The sequence below is a fragment of the Petromyzon marinus genome, chromosome 23 (assembly GCF_048934315.1).
Source record: "Petromyzon marinus isolate PM22_M1 ecotype Great Lakes invasive population chromosome 23, UKy_Petmar_22M1.pri1.0, whole genome shotgun sequence".
Classification (NCBI taxonomy): domain Eukaryota; kingdom Metazoa; phylum Chordata; class Hyperoartia; order Petromyzontiformes; family Petromyzontidae; genus Petromyzon; species Petromyzon marinus.
The window spans coordinates 403084-417530 of record NC_133689.1 but is presented as its reverse complement, the minus strand read 5'-3'; the positions used below and the strand labels follow the sequence as shown (position 1 = coordinate 417530).

Here is a 14447-nt window from a genome sequence, read left to right as displayed (position 1 = left end):
ACAATACGCGTTTCACATAAAATGGTTCTGCACTTAACTTGGCTAAATTCTAAGTCTGAGAATTAAACACATTGGTTTTTACTCTTGCGATGAATATTAATATTGGTGGCATAGCTGGTGGGAAAGTGGGCACTTGCAGGTAGCTCTGTGATATCTGCTTCTGTGGGATGTTTTCAACATGAAGGGCTGCGCTGCTGTTTAAGAGATCTGAATGGACTCTTCATTACATCATGCAAGGCTGATTGTGCAATCTCGATAATATTGGAGAAAAGTTAAACCAAAATGTTACCAAGCGAAAGAAGCTCCAGGCATCTCTAGCCGGGGCCTCCCAGCTGTCTCCAGAAACACCGCCGCTTGTGGAGGACGCCTCCAGCCATGGCTGTGATGGGACCTTGTGTCATCCCTGCTAATCATCGGGGCCTTGCTCTTAAATAAATAATCACCCACCCTATGGAACAATGATGCTTTAATGAGTAATCGCCGGTGTTAATAGACGCTCGCTTAATCAGTTTTAATTATTGAGTATTACGACGAGACCGCCTTTAATTGGATTTAATTAATGCTGTTATCTTGCGCTCTAATTAAGACAATGTTTCAAGGGTTCGACCGTGCCTGCCACATCCACGAGTATGAACAGAGGGGGAGAGGAGGGAGACGCACCACACACACGCACCTCTACAAGAGCTGTTTGTCCGCATTCGCTCAGCAGCTCAATGCGAGGAGCATCTCAATGCCACGGGTGTGTGTTGGCCTGAGTGCATGTGAGCTGTCTCCTCTGTGCAGGGGTTTTTGCACGGACATGTGTATGTTCAGTGTGTAGCTTTGTGTTCGCGCGTGTGTAAGCATGTACGTATTCGCCAATTCGTCTCTATGCATGTGTGCGCGTGCTTGCCTCTGTGTGTAGGGTTTTTGATGTATCTGTGTGTTTGATTCTGTGTGTGAGCGTGTGTCTGTGCGACCTACATAGGTGATCCCTAACAGCACTTGCTCCAACAGTCTGTGTGAGTTAGATGGGGGATCTTTTTGTCTCTGTGTTTTAAGTGTTTTTGTGTGTGGGGAGTGGCGGTGCATTGCGCTTGGACCAATCGAGGGAAGCGTGATTCCCACGCATAGCCAACATCGTTAGCAAATAACTGAACCGGTCCGGAGCCACCCCTAGGTCTACTCAACCTTAAATAAATACTTGCTGTGGTGTAAAAACATCAGCATGAGGGGGCAAAGGAGACCGGGCGTGATGCTGTCCAGCCACCTCTTCGTGTGCCGTACTGGCTGTTATAGGTGCTTGCTAACGGAACTTGCCCAAACAGTTTTTTAAGGCTGTATTGGGAACCTTTGCCTTTGTGTGCATGTCATGTGCACACAAACACACACATCCCTCGCGGGGTGCTTGGGCAGTGCTCGGAGAACGTCTGGATGCGCGCGTGGAGGAGATGATGTCCCAGGGCCTCTTATCGGAGCTGTCGCTCTTCCACCAGCGCCACAACCAGCAGCGACTCGCCAGTGACAGGTACGCCGAGCCCGGGGCACGCACGTGCGCACGCACGCACAGCTAGGTAATCAGTCGGCCGGGATGGATGACACCTTGGCTAGCGTTTCCATGATAGAATTTTTTATGAAACGATAAAAAAGTAAACATTCACGTCTGCAATTTGTTATTCGGGCAGAGGCTTTATACGCATCGTTACGTTATTGTTCATGTACACCTTTGTTTATTAACACACAACCTCAAGCAGCCACCAACAAACTGCACTATCAAAATTATTTCATCGCTCCATTTCCCCGGTGGTCATTCTCTCAGATTAATTCCATTCCTTGCCTGCCACTCCGTTATTATATTTGACCATCGGCCGCACACTTTTCTTCACCGTCAACCTTTGCTTATGAGTAGGTGGTACAAAACAAGGCTGTGTACATTACACATGCGGTGTCGTGATGTCACGTGGCATGCAAGGCATGATAGGAGGACTGATGCAGTGGTCACAATCGCACCATTTCCTGTGTAGGAATCCCCGTTTGTGTGCGATGCTGTTACTCTTATTTATTTCCAGGTTGCACTCACCTCTCTGTCTGATGAGTTCATAATCGTTTACAGAGAGTGCAAGGGTTAGCCCAGTGCCAATGTTTGTAGTATTCTACATCTGGTATTGCATCTTCCGCCACTCCATATTCTGTCTCGATAACAATTGTTGCTCCTCCACTCCTCCTCCCCTCTTCCTCATCGTCACAATCACCATTTTGTTATAATGCTCGTTTAAGTCAATCCCAAGGAAGCAAAATCTAATTTGCATTTCTTTCCCAGTGAGCAAAGGGGTTGTGTAAGACCCGCACAGTAAACTTGGCAGGGGGAAGCGTAGGAGGCGTGCGATGAGTGCGTTACTTGGCCACTGATCCGCGCTGCACCCACATTCCCGTGCCCGTCACGGGGACGCGGTCACGCGGCTCGCGTCTCCACCCGGCTGCGTGGAGCCGAACGGGCCGTCCGTGGGCTTCCGCGCACCACCGCTCTGATTGTTCCTGCCGCCTACGGAAGGTGTCTCAAGCCACGCCGTTGCGGATTTACTGACAACCGGCAATAGCGGAGAGGGTCGCTGCCTCTATGGTACAAAATAAACGAGGACATGTGGCACGAAGAAGACTTTCTCACAATACCAGGATAGGGGATAACTACTGTACATGTAAATGAATCATCTCCTGCGGTGCGTTATTGTTACTATGCAACGCACTGAAAGTGGGACTTTCTCACAATACCAGGATAGGGGATAACTACTGTACATGTAAATGAATCATCTCCAGCGGTGCGTTATTGTTACTATGCAACGCACTAAAAGTGGGACTTTTGATGTCCTGGGAAGACTGACAGATTTCCTACAATGGTCGCCTCAATGAGAGGATGATTCTGGGGGAGAAACCAGGACAGGTGGCAACCCGGGCGTTGGACCGGTCAAAGATGTTTACACCGCCGAGCGAGCGTCGCTGACAAACGATGGCGCCGCTTCTCTACGGCCCCCTCGTGTGCCGTCTGTTTTATGCGCCTTCGGACAAATTGTTTAAATCATTATATTTCGTAATTGCGATATTTGATTGAGATGTGGGTGGGATGGGGGTTGGTGTGGGGGGTGTGGTGCATTGGCATGTTTACTTGGTCGCCATTACAACAGCCGGCCGCATCAGCTGCCTGTGCAGTGCCAGCCAGGTATGTTTCAGCTTTGGCAGAAGCTGCTAGGTGCAGCAGCAGGACCAGCAGCAGCATCTTTTATGAATTCATTTCATATTTCACATGGGTGTAAAGCAAGTCCCAGACTGCTGCTAATTCAATAAGCACAAGTGAGTAGAGCACTGCGCACAGGTAGCACAGGTAGCAGCACGCATAGAGCTCGAAGCGCAACACGTTTGCAAGACCACCGGTGATAACATTGCATGCACCGGCGCACGCGTTGCAGATCGGTGGCTCGGCGGTAGAGCGAGCGGCTCTGAATTGGATGGTTGCGAGTTCCATTCCTGGCTGGGGTTGACTCGGCCCATCATCCCTCCTGGTGTCGATAAAATTGGAACTACTTTGTGGCGAAGTCAACAGTAATTGTCCTATGGTTAGACCTGACCCTATCCATAGGTTTGTGGAATTTCCACCGCAAACAGGAGATGAACACCACTACCTCAATATTCATTTATGCAGGAATATATTTGAAAAACAAACCAACGCTTGTGTAGTAAACTAAACTGACTTTGAAAACGTGGCCAGCGGCTCGTTGTGACTCGTCGCCTGTCTCGCTCACTCGCCCCTGAGACCTCGGTGGGAGTCGAGCCAGCCAGCTGCGAGGACGCGGTTCCCGTGCACGGCGCGCGACGCTTGCCTCTGGCTTTGCAGCTGTAAGAATGATGGCTGGTGGCGTCGCTCCGCCACCACGCGTGGCTTCTGCTTGTGAGCTGTGATTGTGCTTGACCACAGAGTGCGAGTGCCTGTTCCGCTCCGGGGTCGTGTTGGCATCGTGGCGGCGTTGTGAACTCTCTTCCTACATCCCTGCAGCCTTTCCCACAGTGAGATATGCTCTCCTGCTAGCAGTTGCTCTCTTCTACGATTCATAATTGGTTTATTTTTTTGTTTGATTGTGTAGGTATCATGCTAATGTTTAACTAAATCTCCACCACCTGACAGAGCCAATTAAATCAGGTTGTCATATCTTAGGGCAAATATCACATTTTACTTGGTTTATCAGGAAAACCGGTGCAATGTTGAAAATCCGAATAAAATATTTGACAATTTTTTTCGAAACAAAGTTTGGCTGGAGATTGCGCTGAGCATCATTAGGCACTAACAAACGTTCAGCTCTTCTGTGCAGGAGTTCGCTAAAGCGACTGCACTTAAACAAACACAGGTGCTGTTGTAGTTGAGCTTTGGTTGTAGAACTATAACAGAATAAAGATATCTTGCTCAGGGGGGAGGTGATTCACACGCTTCTGAAGCCGCGGTCAGCAAGACTTGTTTTGAAATTGCACACTTTCGCCTGGGTTCACCTCTTGCCACCAGGAAGCGGTGACCGCCGCTTCTCAAAAGTCTTCTGAGCCGCGCGCGAGCAGTGACCACGCAAAGCAGGAACGTGTGCCCCGCTCCCACGGCGTCTCTACTCTGCTCGACCGCGTGTGCGCGCTCGCAAACAGTGAAACGTGGAACACGCGTGTGCACGCTCGCAAACAGTGAAACGTGGAACACGCGTGTAAACCATGTCGCGTGCCACCCATGCCAAGTGACGCCCACCATGAGCGCATGGTCTCGTGCCTGCTAAGGTTGCCGAGATTTCATCTTTGACCATCATTACCAGCCTTGTTCAGTCTACTGCTGGATGAAGGCCTCTCCAAGAGGCCGTCATTTATCACGAGGATCCCACGATGTAGTCTGTAATAATCCATGTAGCACCTGCACACGAGTTGATGTCGTCGCTATGTTTTCTGAGTGGGGGTGTTTGATCGCACCTCACCGGACTGGTTCGTGAAGCGAGTGCCCAAATATCACTCGCCACTGACGTTAGCCAGAGAGTGAACTCAAACTCGGATCATTGGGTTCGGAGCACAATTAATGTGGGCCTTGTAATGCACGACGAATCGTAACATCGCCTTATCCCAGCCACCCTTGCGCCCACTTGCCCTGCCACTTCCTCTACCGCCACTCCCCCACCCACCCGGCCCGTTCCCTCCCCCCTCGCTTGGCCGCGGGTCCGTGTCGCGCCACGTGCCTCACTGTGATGTGACCAAGACCGTGATGGCGACCGCGTGTCCCCGCAGCCACGACTATGAGCACGGCCTCTTCCAGTCGATTGGCTTCAAGGAGTTCCACGGATTTCTGACGCGGCCAGCGGAGTGCAGGCCTGAGCAGGAGGCGGTCCTGCTGCAGCAAGGTGATCTCAAGCTCTCGCACCTTCCATTGCATTTCGCATCCTTGGGATCAGTTTAAATGAGCATAATAACAACGTGGCGATTGTTTGGTGGAGGAGGGGGAGGGGAGTGGAGGGAGAGGGGGTAGAGGCAGTGGAGCGACATAGAGATGAGCAGTCCAAGATCGGTGGACCAAGGGTAAGACGGGGGGGTCCATCTGAGAAACTTTCAGTCTCCTATGTCACCGGGCGTGACCGGTTGTGGGATGCAGATGCACATCAGAACAAAAGCGAGCGAATCACGGCGAGTTACTGTGGGTGGAGCAGTGGTGCAGTGATCGGTGCGCTGCGCTGTCTGCCCGGCGACCTGCATTTGATTTCCAGTCCACGGCTCGCATCCGTGACGAGTGACACCTGAACCACGGCCCTATGCCACCTCCCCCACTTCACCAACCCGCATTGACCGGGGCGGCGAGGTATAGTCAAACAACTTCCGTGACCAACTTGCCTGGACAGCGCTTGGATGAGCTACCGCCATGCGTAAAATGAGTGCCGTGGGCTACTGTGAGCTACGTTGTCAAGGCGGCAGTGCGGCAAGGTCCATGATTGTACTGTGCTTTGCTTAAACGACTCTGCTCCCTGCCTTCGCCGACTCACATCGGCAAGTGTGGTGAAGTACGACTGACCTGGTGTAATGAATGCCATCGTTTAGCATTTCATTGACGGAGCAGCTGAAAATATTTTTTTACATTTTACGATAGCTGAGCAAAGCCGTGAATTGCGCAAGAGTCACGGTGACATCAACGGGGGTAGATGGCTTATCTGGAAATGAGCGGTGACTGCGGATGGATATGCTGAAGCGGAGGGAGGCAACGAGAGGAAAAGCGGAGGGAGAAAGCGGAGGGAGGAAGAGGAGGGAGGGAGGAGTGGGGGGGAGGGGAAGGAGGGGTGCACTTGCTCGAGTTGCTTGGGAGCCACTGACATTTGGAGGCTTCCAGCCCTAACAGGGTCAAGCTGACTCAGAGCCGGAACATCTGCACGGTGTTCGCATCAACGATGATTTTCATTTTCCACCCCTGCGACGGCGACTGTGGCGCAGGTCCCAGCAGCCCAACGTTGCAGACTGCGCTGCTCCCGGCGCTCATAAACGGTGACCGTTTATCTCCATTAACCAACAATAAAACGGGAGCCTAAGTGTGCACATGCGTTCACTGAATAAACATTCATCATCGCTAATGCATTATTGCGTGAATAACAATGCGCATCGTTGCATTGTTATTTACATTACAGGCCTGCAACTGCTCGAGCCACAGTTTGTGAATGAGCCTCCGCTAAAGGGATCTCTCGGGAGCACCTCTAGAGATTATTTGGCCTCACTACGTCGCAGGTTCATGGCAGCTGGGGAGGCCTTCATCTAGCAGTGAAATTATCGAGGTTGATGATGATAGTGGGGACCCATTTAAAACTTACTGAGCGTAGCAGGGAGGACAGGAGCTACCAACGGCATGAGGGTTTGATCAAGCAGGAGGTGCGGAGGCAGTGGGGCCGGGTGACCGTGCCACGCCTGGCCGAGTGCCCCATGTGGGAAAGCACGTGGGAGCCATCTCCACCCCAGCGCTTTCTGCGGGCAGCTCGCATGACTGCCTCGCAGCAGTGCAGTGGGGCCCAGTGGGAGCGTGCTCTTGTGTCGGGCAATGGGGTGGGAGGTGCGGATGGCTCCGGGTCAAGGTGGCTGTGAATGTTTTTTCATCATTAATTAGGAAGGCATATTTTAGTTAAAATCAAAACTTGTGTGGGAATTATTGAGGCAGTGGTTTGCATGCGAGCCCAGTGACCCGGGTTTCATTGCCGGGTGCGGCTAAGATCAGTGGAGGTTATCTGATCTGGTCGTGGGCCTCTCCTGAGTCGGTTCAGCTTTAAATGAGTACCTGGTGCAGTGTGTAAATGTCGGCAATGTGGTGCTGACCACACCACTGGTTTGTGTGCCGTGCCAGCCTTTGTAGGTACCCACTGGCCACCAGCTGCCCTGTAGTCTGAAAGACTAAATGGTGATCTTTGTCGATGTGCCTTTACAATGATTGGTCTCTTGAAAAACCAAGTTGTTCCACGCCTGAGCTTTCTGGAACGGTTTATGCGGTTGAGCAAAACCATTCTCGCATTGGGATGTGTATCAGATTCACGTCCCAATGTGGTTTTTTTTTGCCAGTGTTGTGGTCTCGGCAGAGAGAAGTGGTTTTATTGCGACACGGGAAGAGCTTTCCACATTCTGTTCGTGTGCGATCGAGTTGAGATTTTTGGAGTCGCTCTCCTAACCCCGCCTCCACTCCACGTCGCAAGTCTCGATCTCTGTTGTCAGGAATGCAATCGGAAAGAATCGTTTGATTCATCCCCCCCATCGTGTAAGCAGAAGTGCCTTGGGTGTTTTCAAATGAGGCAGGGCAATCAGAAATCTCGTTCTGCAGCTTCGCAGTCACAAGTCGTGTCACCGACTCGCGCCTGCTGATGAGAAGAAGGGTGGAGGGGTGCGGTCGCCACCTTCCGAACCGGCCCGGCTGCCTGTCACGCCGTGATTCGCCTCCTGGCGATTACGTGCAGCCATGGAGCCGCTGCCCTGGCCCCCACGAGCATCGCCTTGTAATTCTTGGTCACCAGTTTAGACTCCCGTGTTCTGGCCCCAAGAAAACTTGACTCTCTCCAGGTGCCAGTGGAGTCAGCTCTGTCCTGGGACAAAGGGAAGCTGGCTGCATCCTGTGTGCATGAGAATTATCCCCATCCTGGGCCCCATCAGCGCTACCTCCATCCTGGACTCCAGGTGAATCACGTCTGTGTTAAGCTCACGGGAGTCGCCTTCATCCTGGGTCCCAGTGGAATACGCCTCATTGTGGACACCCCAACGGAGCTGGCTCTGTCCTGGACTCCCAAGAGCTCCGTCATGGGCCCCGGTGAAGCCAACTCCCTCCTGGGCCCCTTTCAAACTGCCTCTGTGTTATGGCCCACTCAATCTGGCTGTGTGCTGGGCCCAAAGGAATCGCCCTATGGAGGGTGATTGGCTCAGTGACAGTGCGAGGTTCCAGCTGGATTGACACTAAGCGTTCTTCCTTCTCTCCCATCCGCCACCCCCACCCCCTGTCCCTTGCAGGTGTTGAGGCGCTCAAACTGGCGACACGGCGCTACGCGCGCAAGCAGAACAAGTGGGTGAAGAACCGCTTCCTCAAACGTACGCTGCCTGCACGTTACACGCGGCTGCCCGGGGCGCGAGTACCCCCACCACCGGTTCGGTTACCCCACGCTTGCCGCGGACGTCAGCCGTCAATGGGAATCGAACTCGCGTCGCCGGCTTCTTAGCGTGGTGCGCTATCCACTGCGCCATCACTCTTCTTTTATATCCTTACTGTTTTTCGAGTTCACTAAATGCAGACAAAATATTGTACGTCTTCACCTCTGTCCTGTGAACGTAAACAACTGCGTGTTTTAGCCCAATTCCCGTTTTTGCGTCGTCTCTTTTTTTCTGGGCCACCCCCCTGACCCCCCATCCCATAGCCCCAGACAATCGAGAGTTGACAGCACTTCTCGTGATGAGATCTGCTTGTGGCTTAGAGCTGTGCATTGCTCACGACGTCTCCGTGCCGGCGCGACCGAAGGGGCGGTAATAGTTTCTGTGCATGTGTCCCAGGTGGGAGAGCGCCTGCTGGCCTGGTTCCATCGCTCCTCCTGCCTCCCTCACTGGTTTTGCACCAAGGGAAATAGTCGTGCGTCTCGCTTGACCAACCCGCTCTTGTTATATCAGGACAAAAACAGTTTGGAAAGAGGTGTTTACTTACGGGCCACGGTCACTCCGCTATTGAATGAAGCCCCACACCTCCTGCTGAGTTATGGGTTTTGTTGACTGTACTTCATCATGCTGGCAAGGGAACCAGGCCTAATTAAGATGTCACTCGCCACTGATCGTGCTAGCCGGAGTTTGGAATCGGGCTCATGTCAACAGGTTAATAGTGTCATGCAGTCATCGCTGTTTGACTGCTCTAATTCATTTATCGGATTTAGTTTCTTGCAACGTTTCCAGTTTTTACCTGTTTCAAGGGATAGTTATTTCTTTTATCGATTAAAACGGTTGCTTTAAACCGATTTGTATTAGTCATCATTAGCCATGATTAATCCACTGCTGGATGAAAGCCTACCCAAGCCATCGCCCATGTCAATCTCACGATGCAACAGTCTAGCTCCTGCAGACGAGCTGATTTCACCGCTTCGTGGACGTAGGTTCATCCGTGTTCCTGCCTTTGGCTGCCATTCCATCCTTAGCCTCGACCACCGGCCGTCATCCGTCCCTTGTAGGGTGACGTTTCCCACCCCAGCCCCCCTTACTTGTCCTTAACAGGCAATGACGTCTCTTTAACTTGCGTGTGTTTTCGGATCCGCATGCCCCTCCTCCTGTCGCTCCGTGTAATTCCAATACGGCAAGGCAGACTTTGATTGCCAGGGATATCGACGTGCCGCCCCCTCGCCTCCGAGTGTGGAGTGCATTAGGGGTTTGTGCCAGGAGTCACCTCCGTCTCTCTTCAGATAAGGGGCCTCTGTTACTCTGCAGTAGTTCTTGGTGTGGTTTCAAGTAGGGATTGAATAATTCACGCCCTCCCTCTCCCGGCTATATTATGAATTGCCACGATTCGGGGTGACAATTAAATTCAAGAACCAGCGCAATGTGTACTGTGCTCTATACTTGTACGGTTTTACAGGAACCCATACATAGACTCACGTGGAGAAAGACAACTCCACCGCTTCTTCCTCTATAGAATAAATACACCCACCGATCTTCGCACAGTCGCGTTTACGCGCCGTGTAGGTCCGTGTTGCGTAGACGCGCACAGTGTCTTGTAGCGCTGCGGAAGGCGAGCGCAAGGGGGCGGGGGACCAGCATCGTCCCGAGACTTCCCCCTGCACGCGTGTCGGTCGCGCTCCGTTGCTCGAACGCGCTGCTGTGTTTACATGTACACAGTGCCGCGTTTGTTGCCGTGCGGGCGTGTCCAGGCGCGCGCATATCCGCGCCACGCATTCTCGCTCGTCGGTGAGGAGGGTGCCCGCATCCTCGCTGCTGCTGCCGTCGCGTGTAGAGAAAGGAGTGCCTCTGTTTACATGTACACAGTGCCATATGCAAGTTGGCGTGTGTGTCGACCGGTTTACCCTGCATTACATATGTATAGCAGTGTGTGTACATAGCGTGTGTCTAGTACTTACACGTAAACATGACTTTGGTGTTTTTATGTAAACGTTAGCTGTATGTACACATACCCTTCAGGAAAGTCATCCGTGCGGAGCTCCGAATTCTCTCCTCTGGTTTTCTCCGGACGATTTAGTTGATTTTCACAAGCATGGCGGAACCTTTCCGGAAACATCTTGAGACTCGGTAAAGCTTATATAATAAATAAATGACTTGTTTTTTTTTACAACCAAGGTCAAAAGAGAGCTCATGCATGAGCTCTGTCTATAGTGCAGGCTCACAATCACTCTGGAAAAGATGATCCAATATCAATTACCTTTTAGTGTAAAGTTGCATCGCTATAAAGACTTACCCTGTAGAATGCCAGCTGCATTGATCAAAGGGTTATTTGCCAAAACTTGGCATGCGTGCACGCATCGCCTCCCTGTGACGTCATCGCACGTCGTCTTGTTCACGCGGCTCTGAAGGTAACGTTATTACCGCTATCGTTTGGAAAGCGTGATGGAGTCCGTGCAAGTGCTCGATTTTTCTTCCTCATTTGGATTGCGTCTCCCTCTCGAGCAGAAGCGACCGTTGTTGTTCAGCCCCCGTTGCGTCACCGACGTGTGGCGACACCTCCTGGCGCACCCTCACCAGCGAGGTCGCTGACCTCGCCCTCGCCTTGCAACCCCCGACCCCGTAGGGCCCGGCCCTGCGGTGCCGCCCGTGTACGGGGTGGACGTAACGGACGTGTCTCGCTGGGAGGACACGGTGCTGGAGCCTGCGCTGCGCATGCTGAGCAGCGTCGTGAAGGTCGGCGCCCACGACCTCTCAGGCCCCACGACTTGCGCCGTCTTGACGAACGCTGCTCCGCTCAATAGAAGTTGGCGTTGGCGCCTGCGGAAAACCCTCGTGGGCATGCGAATGTCTTTTTGGGGTTGCGCGCTGCGCTATAAACCCAACATCCCGAGTACAATTCCTGGCCATGACTCGTGTCAGTGGTGATTATCTGAAGCGGTCATGGGCCATGTCTTGGTTGAATTAGACTTCAGTGAGAACCTGAGGAGACAAAGGTGGCACAGTGCGGTGCTTTTCACACCACCCCTTCGTGCCCCATGCCGGCCTTCATAGGTGCTCGCTAACATTACTTGCCCCAACAGTCCATTCAGGCTATACAGGGGACCTTTGTGTGTGTGTGTGCGCGCGGCGCTGTAGGGTGAGACACCGCCGGTGGAGCCCCTTTGCCGGGAGCCGGTGGAGCCGGGACCCAAACGACGACGCCACGATTGCTCTGCGTGCGGCCGCGTGGTGATGGGGGACGAGCCGTGGCGAGGTGAGGCACCCCCATCCCCCCCCACATCGTTCCCAACGGCCACTCCGCCCAAACAAACAAGGACGACTCGCACGCACAGATTCTGTAACGGCTTCCAACGTGCGTTAGTCTGCGGAAGCACCGTTTGGCTGTGATGACGACTCGTTCTGGGCCGCACAGCGAGGTGATGTCACGCGCGTGATCTCACCGCGTTGGTTGACAAGGCTTTTCCCTTTGAGCGCTCCCTTAAATCGCTCGGCTTTGGCCGATTATGGTCACCGTGGCTGGTTTTCTGCGGTGAGTCCTGCATCGCTACACAACTCCACACTAGAGTTTAGGTGATATTGGATCAACTTCTTGCAATTTATCGTGCCACCCATGCCACGACGAATGGACGGAAAGGCTTAAAAACCAAGGTCGGATGCGGTCACAGAAGCGTGATTCGTGACGTCACGTCGACATTAAACCACCTGCTCCATTAAACCAACTGCTCCATTTATTCTCTCGGTGCTATCGTGTCTGAAGGTTTAACACATTGGTGTTGCTTTTGTTGTTTTCTCTCTACCATGTGGCTTGGTGATTTTATCGGTGTGCCCACGTCAGGAAGTTGAAAGCAGTGTTGTTTTCTCACTGAATCGTCACGGTACGTGATGTTATCCGTGCGCCACGTCGCAAAGATTAAAACTGTTTGCTGTTCTTTTCATTATAAACTGGTGGTGCTAATTGATATTATCGGTGCCACGCCAGGGCATTTCTCACGAGTGGCGTCATTCCTTCTGCACCGCGGTGCTTCGTGACGTTAATGTCCCCCCTCCCCCCCATCTCTGTCCAGCGCACCTCAAGTCCAAGGGCCACCAGCACCACTTGCGGCGAGAGAGGAACCCTCATGGTGATCGCGGACGAGCGCACGACAGTGCAGCGACTCCCCCTGTGGCGCCGCTCGCCGAGGTCACGGCTACCTCCTAGCGCCGACTTCCGCACCACGCCATGCCGCTTCACCGGAGACAAAACCCGAGACGAGTTCACGCGGCCACGTGCAGCGCTCTCCGTTCCAGACTTGTCGAGGTCTCCTTGACATTTTAGACCGCGTCCACACGGTGTGCGTTTTAATTCGGAGCGCGTTGAAAGCCTTGCGGCCGCGAGAGCCGATTAAATGGTGGTTTTACGATGGGCCCGGCTCGTGACTGCGGAGTTAAGGATGAGCCGAGGTCTTGTAAATGAAACCACACACGGGCACACGTCCCGCACGCTCGGCACGAAGGAATTGAGGAAGCTCGGCGGGTGGAGCCGTACTCCCGCACGGCGCGGGAACGCGGCACGACGGAGTCGCCGACACGGCACTGACGGCACGGAGCGACGGACGGATACCGGAGAGTCGCCGACAGGGCACTGAGCACCCGGTACAGCCGCCTGCAACGTGGAGCCCCACCCCACCCGGTCCATGCCGTGCCTAGCGATAGACGTCCGATGCACAGGGTTCACGGGGGCAGGGCACACGTCACTCGGTTAAGCTTCTGCGGATCTGCTGGGCTCGTTGCTGGAGCTTTGTGCAGTAGGGGTCCTGCCGACCAGTGCTTGCTGGAGACCTGCGTTTGTCCTCGGTAGAGATGACACGATTGCTGTCGATGCCACTCAGGAAGCACGTGCGTGTGAGGAGGGTTACCGTGGAAAAACCGACATTCGTTTTTAACGCACGGCTCCCCGTTATCCCTGCATGGCTAAAAATAAAGTGCCAGTTACATTTTTAGCCATTTGTGGTCGGTGTCGTTATGCTTAGACGGGACGTCTAGTCGGAGGTCGCGGTCGACTGAGGCTGCTGGGTCGTTCGGGCATGACATGGACAGGTTGTGGGCGCCGCCCGCTGGGGAGGAAATCCCCACGAATTAGGCCGCTCTGCCAGAAGATCACCGATTAGTGCACGAGGTGGGAGTGGGGTGTGCTTGGGTGAGACTGCCACCCGGGGTCAGTGCGTGTGTGCACCAAGCGTGTGCTTTTTTGCTACGGCTGTGTGTGGGGCAGCGTGGTGAGGCTGCGTGCTGTTGCTGCGTGGTGGCACTGTGCGTGATGCGTGGTGAGTGGGAGTGCAGCGGTTTGCGTGCTGTGCTACGAACCTGACGAGCTGAACCGGTGTGGCCTTCTCCTTGTGTCAAATAAGCCCCTGGTGCGGTGGACAACACCCCCCCCCCCCTCGTGTGCCGTGCCGGTCTTAATAGGTGCTCGCTAACAGCACTTGTCCCAGCAGTATGAAGGCTGCATAGGGATATTTGTGTGCGACATCACCACCACGCTCACCACACTGGGCACATCAAACTATTGCCACACCCTCACCGCATGTTCAGTAAACCCACACACACCAACCGCACCCTCGCCACACATTCACCCCACATGTAGTGGACACTCACCACACCTGCCCTGGAGACTCGCCGCACTCGCCAGACATGGCACACAACGCATATTCACTCCTCAACACACACCCTCACCACCCATTCGCGAACCTCGCCACTCCCCCCCTCTTCACAGGAATGTCTCCCTACCCCTCGCACAGCACGAAGCAGCACATGGCCCTGGTCCA

The 14447-nt window shown here is 53.5% G+C and overlaps 1 protein-coding gene across 4 annotated transcripts in view; it reads left to right on the top strand.

Annotated features, from left to right (window-relative positions):
* Positions 1-13622, top strand: part of TRIT1 (tRNA isopentenyltransferase 1) — a 67700-nt gene extending 54078 nt beyond the window's left edge. For 3 of the 4 annotated variants that reach the window (XM_076068899.1, XM_076068900.1, XM_076068901.1), the window contains 6 exons: positions 1396-1507; positions 5278-5390; positions 8506-8583; positions 11267-11376; positions 11779-11896; positions 12708-13622. In XM_076068899.1, coding sequence (XP_075925014.1) covers positions 1396-1507; positions 5278-5390; positions 8506-8583; positions 11267-11376; positions 11779-11896; positions 12708-12841 — 665 coding nt within the window. In that variant the 3' untranslated portion in view covers positions 12842-13622. Of the gene's footprint in view, positions 1-1395; positions 1508-5277; positions 5391-8505; positions 8584-11266; positions 11377-11778; positions 11897-12478; positions 12519-12707 lie in introns of all 4 variants that reach the window. The other variant, XM_076068902.1, reaches the window with a different exon arrangement.
* The last annotated feature ends 825 nt before the right edge of the window (positions 13623-14447 follow it).